The sequence below is a fragment of the Gracilinanus agilis genome, chromosome 2, assembly GCF_016433145.1.
Source record: "Gracilinanus agilis isolate LMUSP501 chromosome 2, AgileGrace, whole genome shotgun sequence".
In the NCBI taxonomy this organism is placed as follows: Eukaryota; Metazoa; Chordata; class Mammalia; order Didelphimorphia; family Didelphidae; genus Gracilinanus; species Gracilinanus agilis.
The window spans coordinates 618,236,305-618,260,014 of record NC_058131.1 but is presented as its reverse complement, the minus strand read 5'-3'; the positions used below and the strand labels follow the sequence as shown (position 1 = coordinate 618,260,014).

Genomic DNA, 23,710 nt, shown 5'->3' with positions numbered 1-23,710 from the left:
TATATATATACATATATAATTATGACTTGTTTATATTTGTCAGTTCTTTCTCAATATTGCTGTTGCTGTACATAGTATTTTTTTGGTTTTGCTCATTTTGCTCTTATAATTTCATTTAGGACTTTCTGTGTTTTGTTTTGTTTTGTTTTGAATATTAAGCTTTGTCATTTTTTTACAGAATAATAGTATTCCATCACAATCATATGCCAAAACTTGTTTTGCCATTCTCCAATTACTGGGCTATCCCTTCAATTTCTGGTTCTTTACCACCATAAAGAGATCTTCTATAAATATCTTAAAACATATAAGTTCTTTTCCTTTTTCCCTAATCACCTTAGGAAATAGACCTAGTAGTGGTATTGCTGACTCAAAGGGTAAGTATACACAGTTTTATAATGTTTTTTAGGCATAATTACAGATTGTTCTCCAAAATAGTTGGATCAGATCACAGCTGCACCAGCAATGTCCCTATTTTTCAACATTCTCTCTAACAATTGTCATTTTGCCCTTTTATCATTTTAGCCAACCTCATAGATGTGAGATGAGTTGTTTTGATTTGCATTTCTCTAATTTTGTTCGCTAAAGCATTTTTCATTTATTTCCCTTGATACTCCCAACTATGTTGTAAGGTAGATGCTGTTTTTATTTCCATTTAAGAACAAGAAAACTGAGTCTGAGAAAGGTTAATTGATATGCTTAGAGTTGTGCAACTAAGTCTGAGACAGTTTTCTGATCCAGGTTTTCCTGACACTGTGTCCAGCATTCTATCCACTGTTGCACACAATTGTCTTTAAAAAAAAAAAAGCTTTTATATTATTAGAAAATTGCTTTACTTACTAACTGATAAATAGTCATTTATTTGTCAGAGTTGGAATTTGAACCTACTCAGATCTTTTCTAAGTCTAGCCCCCTATTCACTATATAATGCTAGTTCTCAGTATATAGTTAAGTCTCCAGATGGATTTTAAGGAGTATAACATTGAGACTTGAAGAGGTTTTATTTACCCAGTCCTCTCTATAGTTCATTAGAGCTACATTAAGTGCCACTACTTTATATAGGATCCCAGTGGTCTACATGTTTATTTAGAAAACTACATATTAACTTTATCTTTCTTCTATTGTAAGAGCAGCTAAGTGGTACAGTGGATAGAGTTCCAGACCTGAAGTCAAGAAGATCCATTTTTCATGAGTTCAAATCTGGTCTCAGGCATTTACTGGCTGTATGACCTTGGGAAAGTCACTTAACCCTGTTTGTCTCCATTTCCACATCTGTAAAATGAGTTAGAGAAGGAAATGGCAAACCACTCCAGTATCTTTGCCAAGAAAACTTCAAAAGGAATCACAGACTCATATATGACCGAAAAATGACTGAATACTCACAATAAACATACATGTTCATCTCAGACATGAGAATAGTAGAAAAGAGAAAACATCATTCTAAAATTATGTTTGATGTCTGAAGGAAGGAATGAAGCCACACACCGGGACTCTTAAAAAGGAAAAGCTACTTTGATTTGTTTCTCCAAAATTTGCTTCAGGGCACAGGTTTTCTTTTAAATTAAAAATGCAAATGTGCAGAATCCATCTTTGTGAGCAGCTGTAAAAAAAGAAAAAAAGTAATTGGTGTTTGCCCTTTTTGTTCCTCCCACAATGCTTTTCTATTTTCAGAACAGATTTCAGTGTAATGTTCCTAATTCCCCATCCTTGCACCCTGCTGTTTAATACAGAAATTAGGGTCTCTTTTCAACTAAGGTTCCTCCTCACTCAAACCCTTTTCTTATATGTATACTTCACCATGGCACCTTTACTCTGCAGTTTGATAAGAGCAAGTAGAAAAGGGGAAGAGGGAAGGAGAAAGGCAGGAGGATAATGATGAGGATAAAGTAAACTGGGGTCCTAAAAGTAAAAGGGAGCATCACAGTGGGTGGCTTCTCCCTGCTGGCATTTACTGAGCAACTTAATTAATATGCATCTTGTTATTCTTCATCAGAGCTGAGGGAGTGATATTCATGTAGTTGACCAGTGGCTCATAAAATAGGATTTGAAAAGATATATCCATGGAATAGGATAACCACCGTAAATGCAAACCTGGTGATGTGAGGGTCTCCAAAGCATGTGTTTGATCAGCTTTTAGTATCATTAAAAATATTTTTGTGTGTTTTTTATGCCTCCTGTGTGACTGATAGGCAGCCCATGTACTCTTAGTCCTTCTGAAAACACATTTTCCTCCTATGGATTTTGATATCAAACTTCTCTTCCCTTCCCCTCAATTGCTCATTTAAGTAAGTTCTGTACCCTGAAAGTTACACAGGATAAAAACCTCTTCCTTAAATCACCGACACTTCAGTCACTAAGTATAAGTCTTGTGTCCACTGTTATTATTAAATGTTATTAAGTATTGTGGTTTATAAGAGACACAAGAACGATTTGATTCACTGTGTTCTCCTGCTATTTTTGTCCCCAGAGGAATTCCAGTCTCTCCGCCTTTCCTTTTCTCCAAACCTGGACGACTATAACCCAGACATCCCAGAATGGAGGCGTGACATCAGCCGAGTCATCAAAAGAGCCCTAGTTGAAGTGAGTAAGGAAAATTCCTTCTCCTGATCTAAGGATGGTCCGCCTACAACCTTGGGAAGATATGATGGTGGTGATGTGGTACCTCAGGACTCAGCAGCTAGAAACTCTGTGGGATTTCAATCAAATAGCACTCTCTGCTGTACCCTGTGGGGAGGAAAGATAAAAAGAAAGAAAACAGATGTCTCCTGTCCATATCATATCTCTCAGGTTACATGAGTTGATTTTCAGGAGACCTGGGTTAGAATTCTACTCAAGTACTTAATAATTTTGTGGGTCTGGGCCAATCATATAATCTCTCTGGGACTTAGTTTCCTTATCTGTAAAATGCGGAGGTTGGACAAGGTCACCAGTAAGGTCCCTTTTACTTCTTATGTTTGATGCTAAAATCTTCATCTCACACAATTACAAATACTGCCTGCTAGCAGCATACAGGGATGAAGGGATATCAATGGTTGAGAACATTTGGGAAGGGAGATGACATTCACACCTTGGTGCCAGCTCTCAGCCCTCTTACCTCATAACCAACTTCAGATTCTCCATCTAATTAAATTAAATTTAGCCAACATATATTGTCTGAGACCTAAAACCAAGGCACTAAAACCAAGATCGGGATGTGGGCGGTATGAGTATATGTGTGTGAAGAGGAAAGGTGGTTAGAGAAAAAGGACCGTTTCCACACAGACGTAGGCAGTGTCCTCTCTACCTCTGTCTCATGGATGGATTCATTGAGAACACAAAAGGCAGATCAGAAATGGCAGGACTGGCCATTAGGAGATATCCTAGCCTAATTCTGTTTCTCACCACTTCATGTGCTCCTCACTCTATGGGATCTGTCCTTCGTGTCCTGGATGTCTGTTGTCTGGGACCTTTCAATGACAGGCTGGGTCCCTCTTCACCTAAAACACTATGCCCCTTGATAGGTGGTAATACATCCCTGTCCTTGACCCCACTGCTAGTTCACATCTGGCTTGGTGGTAGCTATAACTCTGATGATCATCTTTGGCTCTCCTCAGACTAGAAGATCCCTAGAGAACATCTTGAACTGTAGTCCAGATCCCTCTTCCTCCTGCCACCCTAGAGATTCATCAAGCTGCTCTGCCTTAGCCCAGCAGTAGCCAGCACCCGTTGCCCATCGTCCCCCATATTTATTCTCTTACTTCCAGAGATCAGGTGCTCTGGGCCTCAGCTTTTCTGCCAGCTGTCTAGAAATCTAGAAAAGGCTTCTAATGACTATTCCTGATGTGGAGTTACACATTTTGCTGAGTGTAGTGATTCCCAGGTTTTTATTCTTCTCAGGAGCAGAATTGAGAATGACCACTTATCATATCATTTTAAGTCATTCTGAAATGTCTAATTCAAAGAGCTTCTCCCACTCAGCAATACTTTTAAGCAGAATTCCCTTTGGCAGGGGCAACCCCACCTTCTGTGAATGCATAACCATCAGTATTTTACTCTAACTTTAAGTTACTAGGGAATAAAAGTATATTTTAGAGATTATTTCTTTATTTGAATCCTGAGTAAAGTCAATCATGATTCAACTGTCGTCCACAAACATGTATTAAGCAACTACATTATATAAGGAATGGTGCTAGATATTGGAGATAAAGAGACAAAATTAAGTTATTCCTACCATCATGGAGCTTAGATTCTATAGCAAGAATTCTATTCATTAGGAAGGAGAATCTGTCAAAAAATTATCTTGTCCAAGAAACAGGCTTTATAGAACTTATCAAAAGGCTATCTTATTTATGAAAAGGCTTCATAACACAAGCCTGAAGCTCAGATTTCTAGTAAAGCTTCCAGGGCTTTAGGGGCAAATAGATTTCCACCAGTAGGACTCTTTACTTCTTTCCCCTTCCCTCAAACCCTTTAGCTGTAAGGACTTGTTAGTTTGTTTGAACAGACATTATTCCTTGCACTGTTTTTCCTTGACTTTGATGAGATTCTCTTCGTCTTCCCCAACCAGGCCACTGGTGTTTCAAGCCAACACATATTGGTGGCAGTGCTTCCAGGCTTACCCACAGCTGCTGAACTCTTTGTCTTGCCCTATCAAGACACTACCGGGGAAAACAAAAGATCATCAGAGGACCTAGAGCAGGTGAGTCCTCCCTGAGGAAGAACTGGAGCTTCTCCCCATAATCTAAAGCACAATCTCTTACATCATCCAGACTTATTAACCATCTGACAAGATGCAAAAGTTCAGGGATGGGTGAAGAATATTGAAACTAGAAGCCAGGATGTCAGCTCAGATACTGCATGGACTCTGCAAAAGCACTCAAGCTCTCTGGGCCTAAATTTCTGAATCTACAATAGAGATGATTATACCTGTCTTCATTTTCTCATAGTATTTATTTTAATAATTTTATTTTATTGTCATGCAAAACATGCTTCCATATTGGTCACTGTTGTAAGAGCACATTCATCTATAACCAAAACCCCAAAATAAAATCATAAATACACTGATGTGAAAGATAACTCCAATGATTCTTTCTCTGCAGGATGGAATTACATTCTCTGTCATAAGTCCTTCAGAATTGTCCCAGATCATTGCATTTCTGAGAGTAGCCAAGTTTTCGCAGATAATCATCATCCAATATTGCTATTATTATGTACAGTGTTCTCCCAGTTCTGCTTATTTTGCTCTGCATCAGTTCCTGCAGATCCTGCCAGCTTTTTCTGAAATCATCTTGCTTATCATTTCTTATAGCACAATAGTATTCCATCACCTACATGTACCATAATTTGTTCAACCATTCCCCAATTGATGGACATTCCCTCAACTTCCAGTTCTTTGCCACCACAAAAAGCACAGCTATAAATAGTTTTGTGTAAGTAGGTCCTTTAACTTTTTTTATAAGTGTGAGGTGGTACACCAGAGTTGTTTTAATTTGCATTTCTCTAATTATAAGAGATTTAGAACATGTTTTATATTCTTATTGATGGCTTTGAATTTTTCTTCTGAAAATTGCTTGTTCATATCCTTTGACCATTTGTCAACTGGGGAATGGCTTGTATTCTTTAAAATTTTACTTAGTTCTCTATATTTTGAGAAGCTAGACCTTTATCAGAGACATTTGTTATGAAAAAATTTTCCCAGTTTGTTGTTTCCCTTCTAATCTTGGTTACACTAGTTTTGTTTCTACAAAAGCCTTTTAATTTAATATAATCAAAATTATTTATTTTACATCCTATAATACTCTATCTCTTTTTTAGTCATTCATAATATTTATTAATGAAAAAAGTTGTTTAGTGAGCAACCAGGAAGAGGAAGGACCTTGAGTTGATGTCATATGAAGATCTGTTGTGGGAACTGGAGAGATTTAGCCTGGCAAAGACCCAATGGGAACATGACAACTGTCTTCTTGAATTTGAAGGGATGTCATTTATAAGAAAGGTTCATTTCTATTTGACTTCAAAGGACAAAACTAGGAGTAAATGCAAAGAAGTTACAAAGAGGCACATTTAAACTTGAGGGGGGTGGCTGGAAATGAAATTCTTAGCAATTAAAGTTGGTCAGTTAGAATTTTTCAAAAGTAGAATGACTTCTCTAGAGCAGTAGGGAGTTCTACCTGTTTAGTGGTCTTTAGGTAGAAGCTAAACAACCACTTATCTTGTTGGGCTATATTGAGCATACCTTATGTATATGAATTGGACTAGGTCACTATTGTCCCTTCCACTTCTAAAGTTCTGTGATTCATTGATGGCATTTTGTTTTCACCTGTGTGGATATGCTTTCCAGAATTTCTAGCAGTAAGTTCTTCCTGACTTTTAATCATGTGAGATCAAAAAAGAATACTTTATAGACCCTTTGAAAGGATGTGAAAAATCTTTGAAAAGATAAACATCCTAGAGAAATGCATTTTCAATTCAGTTCAACAGACAATTTTTTAAAAAATCTAAATTTTTAATATTTAAACATTTTGAATTCTAAATTCTTTCTCCCCTCAATCCCCTCCACTACCTTTTGAGGCAGGCAATGTCTTATGCATTATATGTGTGAAATTATCAAAGATATATATCCATGCTAAACATAATGGAGAAAAAATCCCAGAAAAAATAAAGTGAAAAAAAATGTTTCAATCTTCACTCAGAGTTTATCACTTTTCTCCTTGGATGTGGATTTTTTTTTTTTTATCATTAGTGCTTGGGAAATATTGTGGATCACTATATAGTCAGAGTAGCTCTGTCTCTCATAGTTGATCATTATTACAATATTCCTTTTGTGGTGTACAATGTTCTCTACATTTTGCACCAGTTTATATGTGTTAGCATTTTTTTTTCTGAAATAAACCTACTCATTATTTCTTATAACATGGTAGTATTACATCACAATCATATATCACATGTTGTTCAGCCATTATTCAATTGATGGATATCCCTTCAATTTCCAGTTCTTTACTACCATAAAAAAAAAAAAAAAAAAAAAAAAAAAAAAAAAAAAAGATCTGCTAAAATAGTTTTGCATGTATAGGGTTTTTTTCTGTTGCTTTTTCTTTCTTCTCTTTGAGATAAAAATGTAGTAGTGGTATTGCTGGGTAAAGGGTACACACAGTTTTGTAGCCTTTAGACATGGTTCCGATTTGTTCTTCAGAAGATCTGGACCAGTTTACAACCAAACAAACAGTATAGTAATGTGTCCATTTTTCTTCCTCCCTTTTGGAATTTTGATTTTCCTTTTTCAGTTATTTTAGCCAATCTGATAGGTATGAGATGGTACCTTAGGGCTGTTTTCATTTTCATTTCTCTAATGATTGGGGATTTAGAATATTTTTTATTCATCTGCTTATTGATTGCTTTGATTTCTTCTGAAAACATTGTTTATATGTATTTACAATTTGTCAATAGAGAGATGTTTCATTTTATATATAAATCTTGCTCTATTATATAATTTTGAAAATTCATTGCAAAAGAAATAAATTGTAATAATTTTTCCCATTTGCTGGCTTTCTTCATAATTTTAGCTACACTGGTTTTGTTTCTCAAAAAGCATATTTAATATGAAAATGGAATTGGCTCTGTTGTCTCCTAGAAGATCACCCTAGGTTCTATCTCTATCCCTTCATTCCTCTCAAAATCTGAAGAATCTTACTATCACTCTGGTAGGAATTATACTTTGTTATTAATCAGAATAGTTCATCTGATGTCCCCATGGAAATAAAACTTAAGTCAAAATTATTAAAGTCCAACAAGGCAATGAAATAAAAAGAATTCCCACTAACTTCAAAGTAGACACTGACTTCTCCTCTCCCCCATCTTCTTCATATGGTTAGACGGGTGTTCAGGGCTTATCTTTAATTAAACCTATTATCTACCCTCATGTTCTTTAGTTGTATGAAAGTGATTGAAAATATAACCTTCTTAGCAAAAATAAAATAAAATAAAAGTTCTTCCCTTCCTCAAGTCATCAAATTATAAGATGCTTTTTTCTTGAACCCCTTCAGTTATTTGATAGATTTTTTTAAAATTTAAATGTATTTCTTTGTTAATTTGTTACATTAAAATACCCAGGTAACTCCCTCCCTCCCTTCCTTCCACTTAGAGTAGGCATCATTTGACAAAAAATCATATAAATATATATATATGTGTATATATATATAAACTATGTCTTGTCTTGCTTATTTCTATTTATCAATTCTTTCTCTAGAAGTAAACACATACAAGTCATTCTTCAAACAGTATTTCTTTTGCTGTGTGTAGTGTTGTTTCTGCTCATTTATCTCTTCATATCTTTATGTAGGTCTCTCCATGATTTTTAAAAATTAACTTGTTTATAATTTCTAATGGTACAGTAGTATTCCATCACAATCATATGCTACAACTTGTGCCCCAATATGGGTATCCCCTCAATTTCCAGTTCTTTGCTACCACAAAGGGAGCATATTAATATTTTAGAGCATATAGCTTCTTTTCCTTTTTCCCTGAACACCTTAAGAAATAAACCTAATAGTATTACTGGTAGGTAAGAAGGTATTCAGAGTTTTATAATTATTTGAACATAATTCCAGATTGTTCTCCAGAGTGGTTGGATAAGTTCATAGTTCCACCAAGAGTTTATTGGTGTCCCCATTATTCTATTATTTCATTTGATTTCTGTGCCTGTTTGTTCACGTGGGCAATTTTATTTTTTTGCTGTTATTTTCTTTTTTACTTTCATTTTTTTCCCACTTTTCTTCCCACTTTTCTTTTTCCTTACTTGGTACTTGAATTCCTTTTTGAGTTCCTTGAGAGCTTGTGGCCAATTTCCATTTTTTTTTGGGGGGGGGGGAAAGTTTGGATGTGTTTACTTGTTCGTCACTTTCTGCTGTTGCTTCTGTATTTTGCTCTTTTTCTCCATAGAAATTATCCAGGATCAAAAGCTTTTTTTGTTGCTGCTTATTTCTTTTGCTACTTGTGGATTGCAGTTCCTGAATGCTGGTGGACATTGTTTTCTTAGCTTCCTTCTCACAGGGCTTTTCCTTGGTAATATCTTCCAGGAAGTTCTTTGTGTAGCAGATTTTAAAGCATTTGCCCTGAGGCATTTTCCAGTCCCTGCTGCCTAGGCTGTAGCCAGCCTTGTTTCTGCCAGATTTTCCCACTCTGCTGCCTAGGCTCCTCACTCTTCAGCCTCAGATCCCAAGTCTCACTGCCAAGACATTGCACTGCCCTCAGGGGTAAGTCTATGGTGCCCTCAGCCAGCCCCTGAGAATTTAGAGATTGTGCAGCCCTTGCTCTGACTCTGGCATGGTAGTGTGGGGGGAGGCTTGATCAGCTTGCACTTTGTTAAGTGTAGTGTAGCCCCCTTATAGTGTGGAAATCCCCAGACACTGCCTACCTTTAAGGCTGCATCCATGGGAGAGCCCCTTTACTTGTCTGATTTTGATTTCTGTCCTTTTGAGACACTTTGTATTGATTGTTTAGAAGAAGATTCTGAAGGCTCCTGCTATTCTGAGGCCATCTTAGCCCCCCCCCATCCCCATTATTCTAAGTCCTCTCCAACATTTTATCATTGCCTTATTATCATTTTAGCTAATTTGATAGGTGTGAGATATCTCAGTTTTTTTAATTGCTTTTCCTCTAATCAATAATGATTTTTCCCAGTTCTTACAGTTTATTTCACTTTTATTGGCACCTGTGTGTAAGGAAATCTCCTCTCCCAATGCAGATTAGCAATTCTCCTCCAGGGTATGGTCTTAAAGAAGTACAAAGGGGAAGTAAGAGGTCAAAGGTTTTCCTGGAGAATTAAATACCTTGTTAGAGGCAAGACTGGAATTCAGGTCCTGACTCTGAGGCCAGCAGTCTAGTCATTGCTGCCTTTTACTGATAAACTCTGCATCTTTATCCTTTTCTCCTCATGTAAGTAATGTCAAACCCTGTATCCTTTGTGAATTTGAAGTAAAAGCTTTCTGTAATCCTCCAGATTTCTATCTGCCTGTGCTTCCCCTGGCCCTCAGTTTCAGTTAGCATCTACAAATGATTATATACACCTATAATTTAGTGGTCCTTAGGGTGGGCCATTGCTTTGGCTATATAATTGAAAGAGGCAAAGGCCTTTGGATCCATAGAACTCCAACTGTTCTGCCTCTGGGCATCTTATTGTAGATCCTACTTAGATGAAATTATAATCTTCCAAGATATAGAAATGATTTGAGTTTTATATCCAACTATTTCCCTGAGAATTCTTTCACCTGCATACTTTCTTTTTCTTTTTTTTTTCTTTTTGTCCAGATTACAGGTTGATAACAAATTTTAACAATTATTTTCTGGCATTTTGCAATACACATTTTTGTCCTCCCTCTCCCTTGCCCCCCCCTCCTCAAGACGGCAGGTAATATGATCTTAGTTGGACATGTGTTATCATATAATATTTCCATGTTTGTCATATTAATGAAAGAAGGCACATATCACTTCTATTAGAGAAAAATTCATGGAGGAAATAAAGTGAAGACTGGTACACTCATGCTTTCCTTTTTATTTATTTTTTGTTCTTTCTCTTTCTGGTTCTATAAAATTTGCTTAAAATTTCTTGAAAATCAGGGAAGAAAAAACGCAGATATCTGTTGGCCATGAGGATAGTTCATAACATCTTCAGTAATAGCTCTCTCTGGCTCATTTTTCCCCTCTCCTGCTTCTGCCTTCATACAGTCCTACCCCCTATCTTATGCTCTCAGCGGTCTAGGTGGTATCTGTTTGCCCTCTAGTGGTAGTCATAAATCATCCTTCCACCATTTGAGCCAAATCTCATAAAACATTCATTTTATTTGGGGTCTTGAGTTCAACCTACTGGCATAAGTATCCACAGTGGCCTTCTTTGCTTTGAATATGATTCAAAAATCTTTTTCTCTTGTTTCTCATTTTTTTTTTTATAATTTATCCAGCACACTATGTGGCTTATAATAGATATTTAATAAATACTTAAAAAAAAAAAAAACCCTTACCTTCCATCTTAGAATCAATACCATTTATTGGCTCTCAGGCAGAAGAGCAGTAAGAGGTAGGTAATGGGGATTAAGTGACTTGCCCAATGTCACACAGCTAGGAAGTATCTAAGGCCAGATTTGAGTCCAGGAACTCCTATCTCTGAGCTTGGTTTTCAATCCACTGAGCCATCTAGTTGCCCCCATAAATACTTATTAATTAAAGAGTTAGAAAGGATCTCAGTTCTGACAAGTGTGAATGTATATTTATGGAGATAGAGACAGCAATAGAATCTCAAAACAAGAGTTCTTAACCCCAGAGTGAACTCTAGATAGATTTCATGGGTTCTATAAATATTGATGGGGAAAAATACATTTAAAATTTTCCATATAGTTGTTTTCCTTTATAATCCTATATATTTTGTTTTATTCATCTAAAAATATTATTCTGAGAACGGGCCCATAAGTTTCACAAGATTTTCAGAGATTCGGGACACAAAAAAATGATTAAGAAGCCCTATCTTAGACATATAAATTTAGACCTGGAAAAGAGATTATAAGTCATGCAGTCTTACTAACTTATAATGGAAGAAGAAATTAATGTCCAGAGAAATTAAGTTATTTTCCCAAGACAAATGGGAGTGAATGACAGAGCTGGACTTTGAACCCAAGTCCTCTGAGGCTCCATCTGCCACTAGTTATATTGTACCACCTTGGAGCAAGCTAATGTAATCAAACTTATCTTCTAATGCAGGAATCTTATCCCTAAAGCATTCATAAGAGGGGAGCATCCACCTGCTTCTTGAACACTTGAAATGGTAGGGAGCTCATTACCTTGTGGAAGACCATGCCATTTTGTATCCTCTCTGATTCTCAGGAAGTTCCTTCTTTTATTGAGCTAAATCTTCTTTTATATAATTTTATAATTATAATAATTAATCATTATAATAATGATGGATCCTTGTTCTGCAGGACAGTTACATATCAGAGGCACCACTAGAACCCAGGTCTCCTTGACTCTGAGGATAACTCTATTCACTGCTCTATATCACCCCTCATATGTATATTTTGTATATGTACCTGTGGGCGTGAATACATTTGAGAAAATCATGGCATTTAAGTACACTGAAGCCATCCACTGCTCAGTCCATAGAGCGTGAGACTCTTAATCTCAGGGTCCTGGGTTTGTGCCCCACGTTGGGCACCAAATGAAACCATCCACCTACTCCACGAAGATTCCTTGTGGGTAGGACACTCAGAAAGGGGAACCAGGGACTGAGAGAAAATGGGTTACAGATTAAGGACTAATGGAAAGAGAGCATAAGGTGAGAATAAAGACATGCAGATAAAGAAAGTTCTGGCATAAGGTAGTCAGACAGCAAGTAAGCTCAAGAGCTTCCATGGTTAGAAGCTCTGATGGTCAAGAGCTTAGATGGTTCAGAGCTTAACCTTTAGCTGACATACTGCTCTTTTATTGGGGTTACAACAGTATAGGGGGAAGGGAAAAAACAAGTGGTCTGATACATTGGCACTGTTGGAACCTAAAACAATAGGTAGAGCTAACACCCAGATCAGGAGTTCATATGACCTAAGGCAACTACAGTTGTTTGATACATATGTTAATTGATTGTTTTAGGTAAAATAAAGAGCCTGAGATAACTTACTCTTCCTGAGTGTAGCCTTATGGAAGGGCTAGGAATTTGGCAAGGTTAAAGTTCAATTTAACTCAAGGTTACAGAAATCAATCATAAGCAATACATGAGTCAATTTTTGAGCACTTAAAATTATATCAAGATTAGTGTAAACCTGGATTGCTACAATACACATATGTATTTTAAATACATTTAAATAAACAGGTTTTAAGGCAGATTAATTACATTGTAATTACAATTAAATACAATAATAGGACATTGTTTCCTTGGATCTTGGATCTAACCAGAAGTGTCACAGCGAAATACTGAATCCAAGAAACATGAGTAGTATTATCCATATAGTCTTATGTATCTGAGGTGATGGATGCAACCTGATAGGAATGACTCAAATTGGAGCAAAGTAGCCTATGGAGTTCCATAACTAGCTGAGACATTAGGGACCTCTTAGCCAAACTGTTTGACTTGTAGTGACATAGTATATAGAGCACTGGAGCCTGAAGTCAGGAAGACTCATCTTCATGAGTTCAAATCTGGCCTCAGACACTTGCTAGCTGTGTGACTCAAAGTAAGTCATTTAATCTTGTTTGCCTCAGTTTCCTCATTTGTAAAATGAACTGGAGAAGGAAATAGAACACCAGTCTAGTATCTTTGCCAAGAAAGTCCCAAATAGGATCATGAAGAATTGGAAACAACTGAAGCATAACTGAAGAACGACAAGGCAAACTCTTGTAAGACACCGATTCCTTCCTTTCTGAGATTACCTTCTCTCTATCCTATATATACCCTGTATGTTGCCTCAAATTAGAACATAAATTCCTCTTAAGTAAGGACTATATTTTGTCTTCCTTTGGACCTCTAATACTCCCTACAACTCCAGACACATAGTAAACACTTAAGGGCTTGTTGACTGACTGATTTCATTTTATAGATGAAGAAGATAAGGCCTAGACTTGTGGGGGAGCAATTTCTCCAAGGTCAAATAAAGACTTAATATCCATAATGTGCTTAGAAAAAGAATTAATGTAATGTGTTAGAAAATAGAATGATAGCTTAGAACCAGGAAGACCCAATTTCAAATCCTAACTCTGACATTCTTTGCTGCATGAACATGAGTAGCTAGGTGATATGATGGATAGAAGACAAGGCCCAGAGTTAGGGAAGGAAGACTGAGTTCAAAATCTGGCCTCAGGCACTTACTGTATTACCCTGGAAAATCCTGTAGCCTCTTCCTGACTCAGTTTCCTCATCTGTAAAGTAAAGCACCTAAGTCCCAGGGTTGTGTGCTTTTATTGAAAAGTGCTTTGCAAACCTTGAAGTGATATATAAATGTTACTTATTGTTATTTTTTAACTCCTCTGTTTTTTTTGTTTCCTCATACACAAATTGAAAATGCTATAACTTGGAGTACCTACCTCACAAGTTTGTTTTGAAGAATACATGGTATAATAAGCCAAACACTTTGTAGACTATAACGTTTTATGTAAATACAAATTATTATGATTTAACAACTGAACTCAGAACAGAACCAGAGCTCTCTTATACCCAAATAAGAGATGTCTTCCCTCTATAATGTATTCCTTAAACAGAAGGAAAAACCTTTCTAAACTCAAATTTTATATATAATTTGAGTCTACAATTTATTTAATTAATTATTTTTTGAGCCTTTACCTTCCATCTTAGAATCAATACTAAATATAGTGTTTCCAAGGCAGAAAAGTGGTAAGGGCTTGGCAATGGGGATTAACTGACTTGCCTAGAGTCACATAGCTAAGAAGTGTCTGAGATCAAATTTGAACACAGGATCTCCTGTCTCTAGGCCCAGGCTTCAATCTACTGAACCACTCAGCTGCCCTAGACTCAAACTAAAAAAAAAAATAATAATAATATGTAGATTAGAAGGGTTCAAGATTTTTTTTGTAAAGATATTTTAAGATTCCCAATTAAAGACATTTTATAAAAACATTTTATTACATGTAATAAATTTTCACATGAGTTTTCCAAAGTAATATATTTTAAATTATCTACCTCCTTTCCTTCCCTCCCCATTCCTGGAGCTGGCAAGCAATTCAAGGGTTCAAGATCATTATAGCAGAGAACAAACAAGGAGAAGCCAAATAGATTTTTACACACACAGATGTAAGCAAATGGCAGAGACGGGGCAGTATTACCAATGTTCTACTTTAACTTTGAGACAAGATTTAGGCAAGGCTCACCTTTGCTCATCTTCCATGAACCTGGCCTCTTTCTTTTAAAGGGTTCTTATCTATATAGATACTAGCCCATCCTTTTGTTGAGGAAAGTGATGGACTCTCACCCAGCCAGCCCCTCTGAAAGTGAAGGCTGAACTTGTAGGTCCTCGTAAGATTTAAATTAATGTCCAATACTTCCTTACATCCTGGTTGTATGAGCTCCTCCTGCCACTGTTCCCATGGAAGCAGGGGAGTTGGCTTGGATCAGAGCTATCTTATCTGTGAAATAAATTGAAAATTCCTCACAGCAAGAAGCACTTGACCCTGTTACTAAGCTAAGGCAGGCTGGGTTAATCAAACGACCTGCCGTCTGGAATGGTTCCACCAGTCTTCATTTCATAGATGCTGGGCCAGCCAGAAGGGACTCTCTACCTCAGGTCAGGGGAGTATGGAAAGTGTATTCCTCTAGAGGCAGTTGCTCAGGTACAGGAAAAAAAAAAACAAAAAAAACCCTTCTTCCATTCTCCTTGCCTCCTCATCGTCTCATAGACTTTTACTTTCCTCCCTCCACTTTCATTGATGGCAAGCTCCCTGGTCTTCTGGGAATCCTGCCATGGGGAAAGGATGAGGGAATAGTAGAATGCCTGGTTCTGTGGAGAGACAAAATTTGAGTACCATCCTGGTGAGGTTTTGGTTGTCAGTAAAGGGTGCTTCATAGATGACCTAATAAGGAAGAAAATCTTCTCAGGACACAACATCCACCAAAAACAATGAATCTTCCAATTGTGTTGATGTTACCATTGTCCTTCAGATACAGATGAAAATGTGAAATTATAAGAAAGGTAAATGGCCCTGGCATACCTCTTCACAACCTGGGACTTTTTTCTTTTGTTTTATTTTACACACATACATGCACATGTACATGCACACACACACACACACACACACACACACACACACACACACACACACACACACACTGTCTCCTATGAACTAAATCTTCTAAGTAGCAACACTGGACTATATCAGCTCCATAGAGGAGTTGACAAGTTTTTCTATGTAAGGCAATTAGCAAAAGAAGTTACTTCTAGGGACTGAGATGCATAAAAATTCAACCTGTGCCCAAGGAGGATATGTAGCTAGGAAGGGGGCAAGACTCTGTAATTTGTGATAGGCAACTAAAGATAGAGAAGGTTGATTCATTTTTTCTGGATCAGCTCAACTTCATTGTTTAAAGTGATAGAAGGCAATCTCAGAATCTGTCCTGAAGGAACTAACAAATTCTGCTCCTTGGCCCTAATTCCTTCTTCCCTCCTTCTCTCTTCCCTTTCTTCCCTCCTTCTTTCTTTTTCTTTTCTTCTTTTTCCTATTTTTCTCTGAAAGAAAACCCATCATGGATCTATTAATGACACCCATCACCAGGAAGGTTTTCCCTACATCTAACTTCAATTGACCTCTCCCTATATTCTACCTATTTCTGTCCTAATGACCATACGCCAAAAAAATCAAATTCTTCATCTCTGTGGTCGCCCTTCAAAAAACCTTACAGATTGTTCCCCTTGCCTCTAAAGCCTCGAGTTGAGGGTTGTATTCTGAACAACAGAAAGAGGCAGCCATACTGGGAAAGTAAAAGGAATGCTAGATTTGGCCATAATCCTACTTCTGACCCTTGCTAGCAATGACACCTAAATTCTGGGAGCCTCAATATCTTCAGATATAAAATGATGACAATACTTTTCTCAATATCTGCTTTTCAGAATTATAGGAAGATGTTTTGTAAATAGCAAATCCACATACAAAAGAGTGGTTAGTATACTCATCTTACTTTCCCTAAATAACTCATGATGGATTTATCATCCAGAATTTTTTCTAAACTTTTTGGGAACCTTTGAGCCTGGGCTGCCTCCTGGGTAGAGTGACTTTCTTTCATTTTGATAAACTACTAGGGATTGGGCCTGGATGTCTGATTTCATTTGTATATGAAACTCTCATATGAGAAAATTCCTTCTACTAAGCCAGGTCATCACCTTCTGTGCAATTTCTAGTGGACTTGCCCAGAACAATGAAATTAAATGATTTGCCCATAGCCACCCAGTCAATAAGTTTCAGAGCTTGAACCCAAGTCTTCATGTTTCTGAAACCAACTCTATCTACTACTCCTGGATTCCTCTCAACTCTCTATTCACCTTGAAGTTTCATAGCTATTGATCCTATGCCTTTCACTCCCCATACAGAAGAGACCTACCATTTAAAATCTACATGTGTAGAATTCCTGCCTTCTCACTCATATTTCCCATTTGATAGCAAATATAGAGATATAACTACTGAGTCCTGTCTTTCCCTCCAAAGTGACACTTTTCAAGGAGGATGCATCTGGGAGTATGGGCAGTTCTGGCTCTCTATGAAAATTCTGCAAAATAGATGATGGGCCAACATTAACATGTTTTGTTTTTTTCTCCTGGGGATTATTTAGCCACAAGAGGAGTGAAGGCAGGCAATGATCAACAGAAAGGATTAATGAGTTCTGCCAAGACAACCAGTTCTGCACAGTATAAAACAGGGAGGTTTGGAGGGGAAGAAGCAGAGCTCTACCCACATTTGTAGGTTCAATTCAAGATTCAGCTTCTTTCCTCAGAGCCTCTGCTGACAATACCTTCTGCCCTTTCTGCCTGAGCCATTACTAAATATTTTCACCTTTTATCTCATCTTTTTTTCTGTCATGACTACTTGCAGTGATGCTGAGCATCTCTGAGCCTAATAATGGTCTTAAAAAAAATTCTCATCTTCAATCTTGGAAATAAGTAAGGTAAGAGCTAGATGACCAGAGTTAAGGCAAGCCTAGAGTCACATAGTTAGGAAGGGTCTGAGGCCAGATTTGCGACCTAGGACCTCCTATCTCTAGACCTGGCATTCAATCCACTGAGACACATAGCTGCCCCAAAATAATGGTCTTTTAAGTGAGTCTCTAAGAAGCTCACAAATACTACTGTAAAATCGCTATGCTCACCTGTCCCAATGCTTTACACACCTCAGCTGAGATGGAGATAGCTAGGTAAGTAGTATGATTATATTGGTTGCAGAGAGATGAGAAAATGCCATTTCTCTTACCCAGCATTTCTATCCCTCTAGTTCAACCACCTCAAGGAAGAAGTTGAATTAAAATACCCTGGAGAGGGCTAATGGAGGAAACCAGAGACAAAGGGCCAGTAGCCCTATCAATGGAAATATTTCATGAAAACACTGTGTTGCCCTCTCCTTAGAAATACATTTAGGGATCAAGGAATTGAAAGAGTTAACTAGAAATGCCCAAACTATAGGGAACTGGGAAGAGCAGAAACAAAACAGGTGCTCAGTTGACTTAAACCAAAAGAGGATCCCAGAATGGGAGGAATAAATGAATGCTAAAATGGCAACAGAAAAGCAGAAGCTGAAATTATTAGGAAACCAGATCATAAGGGAACCAAGCTATGAAATAGTAGAGACATGCTGCCATGTGAGGGAGATTAGAGAGATCACAATGTTTTTTGTGAGAAAGAGCTGAGATGTGGTTCTCCTACCTAATGGTGCTTCTTAAAAAGCAGCACTATATGGGAACTCTGGCTTTGAACAGGGAATCAGGAGACCTAGGTTCTAGTCCTATCTCTTTTGTTAATTAGATGGAAAACCATAGGCAAGTCTTTTTACCTTTCTTTGCCTTGATTCTTAGAGTTAAAATTGAGTAATCCTACCTATCCTAACACGCGTAGCCAGGAACCTTCTAGCCCAATCCTCTCACATTAAAAATAAAGAAACCAAGCCCTGGTTCCTGACCAAGGACATGGTTAGGAGGTAAGCATGAGAAGCAGAACTTGAACTCAGCTCCATTGCCTACAGAGCCACTGTGGTTTTTTGATTCACCGGATCCTATACCAATCTCTAAGCAGACAGCTAAGTGGTATAATAGATAGAGCACTGGCCTTAGAATAAGGAAGACTCATCTTCAAAAGTCTAAATCCAGCCTCAGATAATTATTAGCTGTGTAACCCTGAGTAAATCACTTAACCCCATTTGCTTCAGTTTCCTTATCTGTAAAATGACCTGGAGAAGGAAATGGCAAATCACTCCAATATTTTAACTGAGAAAACTCCAAATGGCATCATGAAGATTTGGACATAACTGAAAAACAACTGAACAACAAAACCTATCACTCCGTGCCTCAATCTCCTCACCTGAGAAAAAGGACAAGCTGTACCATCACCTCTCATAGATGCTAGGAGGAATGAATGTTCCAGTGATGGGGAATAACATTCCAAGAGGAAAGTGTTTAATATCTGAATGATTTTAAAAGGCACACATCCTAGCAGAAAGCCTTAATCTGACAAATGTATGCTCACCAAAAATGCCTTCCTGTCTGGTGCAGAAACCACTTATAAGTCTGCCTCCAGACCTCCAATGAACATGTGAGCCACATCTCTTTGAGTGGAAAGACACCAAGTTCTGATTGAGGTTATCCTTGCGTGGAATGTCTATTTCCTTTAGCTTTTTTTTTTTTTTTTTTTTTTAACTTATGAGTAACTCCTTTTCAAGAGACTCTGTTTTGCATTGCTTGTCCTTTGATGTAAGTTAAATACATGAAAACGCTTTCCTGTTCCCAGGTTATTTTTGCATATCATACTTAATTTTGCAAATGAAGCTGATAAAGCCAGTGAAGCCTTGTTACAACCCACAGCAAATCCGAAAAGATAATTACTTTCACAGGGGACACTCCTGGAGACTCTAAATTAGAAGTATGTGATTCTGATAAACTTAATTTTCTGGCTTAGTTATTTATATCTTTCCCTGGAAGAAAATACATTCTCAGAATGAAGGGAGTGAATATCATTCCAACTGGTTGGACTAGGGAAGCATGTTGGCTAATTTATCTGTTTGTTTTACAAACTATGAGGAAGTACCTACTATGTGTTAGCACTGGAGATTAGATATAACAAGAGCAAGCTGCTCAGGGGATGGAGAGCTGGACCTGGAGTCAGGAAGATCTGAGTTCAAATTTGACCTCAGACACTTAATATTGGTGTGATTTTCTATTTGCTTTGCCAAGAAAATCCCAAACTGGTCACAAAGAGTTGGATGCCAATAAACAACCCACAAACCCAAGCTTCTGCCATCCTAGACCTTTTGCATACTAATGGGAATGGGGTTGTCCCCAACTTTTAATTGTAAATGAGTAAGAGCTCCTACTTTCAGCAGCCCTTGCTTGGCACAAAGTGAAGCTGGCAGAGCAACTCCGGATGCCAAATCTGAGTAAACCACCAGATGGTGCCACAAACCCTGAGCTACCCTGGAGTAACTGGGCTGGCACAGATATGACTTGGCACCTCTTCGATGTTGAGTTCATTTTGACACTATCTGCACATGCGTAGATAGAACCTGCCTTTTTTGCCTTTAGTACCTCCCCAGGCTATTATCTTTGAGCAGCATTTTATTCCATCCAAATCAATAATGTGTTTGATTCATCTTGTCCCCATTCTCACATGACCTTAATCTCTTTCCCAATTTAGTAAGTCCCACAAAGATTGCTCACTCATGTCTAGATTACAGCCAATTTGCCAAAAGAATTTAAAAACAATAGGAAAAGTATTATTAATAATGCCAACTGCATGAGTGTTAAGTAAGCCACAGTTGATTTTCTTAGTCTGAATTTCCCTCTTTCCACCCATTTACATAGCCCCATGTACTTTGAGTTAAAATCTGGAATCTGTGTTCTCCTCCATGCTGCCCATTGAACAACAAGTCAATTTTTTTTGTCTCCTGTACCCTGCGGCTCACTATTGTCACCCAGACAATTAAATTTGCAGTCATAAGATATGGGGGAAAGGCACTAATGTCTTGTTTACCTAATAAATAGAAGCTAAGTGGCACAGTAGTTACAGTTCCGAACCCAGTATCAGGAAGACCTGATTTCAAATCTGCCCTCAGTCATTTACTATCTGGGTGTCACTTAAATCACTTAACCTCAATTTGTCTCAAATTTTTTAACTGTAAAATGGGGAAGAGAGATTACCTCCTTCCTCAAATTGTTATGAGGACCAAATGAGATATTTTTAAAGCAATTAGCACAGTGCCTGGAACAGGGGTCGGCAACGTATGGCTCTCGAGCCATATCTGGCTCTTTTGAGGGCCAGATGTGGCTCTTTCTGCAGGAGCCATAAAGTCAACTTTTTTTTCAGGCACTGTTACAGGAGCAGCACTGTGAGCACTGTACGGTTCTCACAAAATTACATTTTAAAAAATGTGGCATTTATGGCTCTCACGGCCAAAAAGGTTGCCGACCCTGGCCTGGAACATAGGCTCTGAATAAACACTGGTTTTCTCTTTCCTTTTTCTTACATGCCCAGTGATAGTCATCTACTCTGGCAGTGTTCCAATCTAGAGTATTTGAATCTTGGTTGGTTTTAGGGCATCATTTCAAGGGATCTAGGGACAGACTGCCACCTAAGATCAAGAAGAAAGCTTTAAGAATTCACCCAGATGTAAACATCATCCCAAGGTGAATGATGGCCAGAGAGCATCTAATCAGATTTAATTAGCATTTACAAATTATACTGACTTGACTGAAATGAATAACATGGGGAAGACAGTCTGAAATTGATAGGAAAGTGTTTTCCCTGACAGCTTTTGAGAAGCAAAAACACATCTGAATCAAATTAGATTATGTTTGTACTTAAAACCCAGTGCACATGTTTTAATCTTGCCTTTGAAAATGTGACACAAACTGTTATTTATTAAACTCGTTATATCACCTCAGCCTTGCTGGCATATATTTTGTGACCATGAATATTTTATTTAGTGTATTCACTATATGTTTGGGGACAAAAAAGGAGCATAACTAATACTTGTAAATGAGGGTGAGTATTAGCAAATTAATTAATTAGGCCTGTGTTGTTAACAGGCCTAATGTTTACAGGCCTTTGTTTATATTTCCTGTTGTCAGGTATAATAAATTTTCGGCTGAGTTCTCATTTTATATCATTAGTACCTGCCAATAAAAGACAATATATGTAAATCTCACAAATATGTGTCAGTTTTCTGTGTCTGCATAAGTCATTATTTATATAGGACAAATATCTCCAAGGTCTCAGGTCACATGAATGCTAATAAATGACCTTATTTCACAGTTGAACTTTGAATAAATCAATTAATTATCTAACATGTACTTCTTTGTTGAACATAAATCCATACCCAATAATCTGTAATCCTTATCTATGTATGTATGGGATGAAATATATATATTTGTGTGTGTATGTAAAATATACACTAAAATAGTATAAATTTTATTTTCAAACTGTTTTTATCTCTCTAATGTCATCATAAATTCTAAGATATATTAATCTAATATATTCGTTTTCATGACAGTATGACATTTCCAATAATATTAACTTTGGTGCCTTTTTTTCCAGATATCAGAACTGATGATTCACAAACTGAACCAAAACTCCATCCATTTCGAGTTAAAACCTGGAATACGTGTTCTTGTTCATGCTGCCCACTTAACAGCAGGTCAGTTTCTCTGTCCTCATGTGTTGGTTGTTATATTTTATATGTTTTGGTTCCTGATTACATTTCCATATCACAAGACAATAATAAGATATAACAGTACAGAAACATTGTTGGGGTTAGCAGATCTGTGTTGGACATTTGGTTCCTCCATATCTCAGTGTAAAAGAATTCTGCCCCAAAGCCATTGACCAAGCAGTTAACAGAGTAAACTAGGTATGAAGGAATTTTTCTATAACCTCCTTACATTAAAGGCTTGTTTACACTCATATCTGGAAGAATCATAGGACTTTTGGTCATTGGATGAGAAGCAAATGAAACCTCTTGTAATTGGTTGAGAAGATCAAGTAATACCTCTTGAGGTATATAGGAAAAGAAAAGTTAGTAAGGAAATTATTTGAGAACTAAAGAAGCAATCCCCAGTGAAGGATGAAGGAATCACTCTTAGGAGAACAGAGTCCCTCTCTGTATCTGTCTCTCTCTGTCTCTGCCTGCCTGCCTGCCTGTCTGTCTGTCTGTCTGTCTGTCTGTCTGTCTGTCTCTCTCTCTCTCTCTGTCTCTCTCGTAGTATGATTCTTATATCAGAGTATGATTCACAAATAGGCTACCACTACTTATTCTTCAAGTACTATATCTATTGCCATATATAATTTTCTCTTCGTTCTGCTCATTTAACTCTTCATAATTTCATGTAGGTCTTTCCATGTTTTTCGTTCTGCTCATTTAACTCTTCATAATTTCATGTAGGTCTTTCCATGTTTTTCCAAAATTAATCTGCTTGCCATTTCTTAGATGCAATGCTATTCCATCACAATCATATGCCACAACTTGTTCATACACTCCCCAGTGTATGGGTTTCCATTCAATTTCCAATTCGTTGCTATCATAAAGTGAACTGCTATAAATATTTTAGAATGTATAGGTCCTTTTCCTTTTTCCTTGATTTAGGAAATAAACCTAATAGTGGTATTGCTGGTTCAACAGGTATACCCAATTTTATAACTTTCTGAGTATAATTGCAAATTTCAGTACCTGGGAATTATGAGTTGACTTTTTGGTCATAAGTATGACTTATTACCAACATACTTTCTCCTTGAACTCTGTGAGAGTATATATCAGACTTTTGGGGAGAAAGTTTCCTATAAACTGTTCTTAATATACCATTTCATAAATACCTTTCCTAAAAAATCTAGTTTAGGCTACTGGTTAATAATTAATAGGAAGGGGGGAAGCTGGGTAGTTCTGTAGATTGAGAACCAGGTCTAAACATGGGAGGTCCTAGGTTCAAATCTGGCCTCAGACATGTCCCAGCTGTGTGACCCTGGGCAAGTCACTTAACCCCCATTGTCTAGCCCTTACCACTCTT

At 37.3% G+C, this 23,710-nt stretch overlaps 1 protein-coding gene across 4 annotated transcripts in view; it reads left to right on the top strand.

Moving 5' to 3' along the window:
• Positions 1–23,710, top strand: part of SORCS1 (sortilin related VPS10 domain containing receptor 1) — a 746,046-nt gene that overhangs the window by 695,139 nt on the left and 27,197 nt on the right. For all 4 annotated transcript variants that reach the window (XM_044665551.1, XM_044665550.1, XM_044665553.1 and 1 more), the window contains exons 22-24: positions 2,465–2,577; positions 4,544–4,675; positions 22,248–22,347. In XM_044665551.1, the coding sequence (XP_044521486.1) occupies positions 2,465–2,577; positions 4,544–4,675; positions 22,248–22,347 (345 nt within the window). The remainder of the gene's footprint in view (positions 1–2,464; positions 2,578–4,543; positions 4,676–22,247; positions 22,348–23,710) is intronic.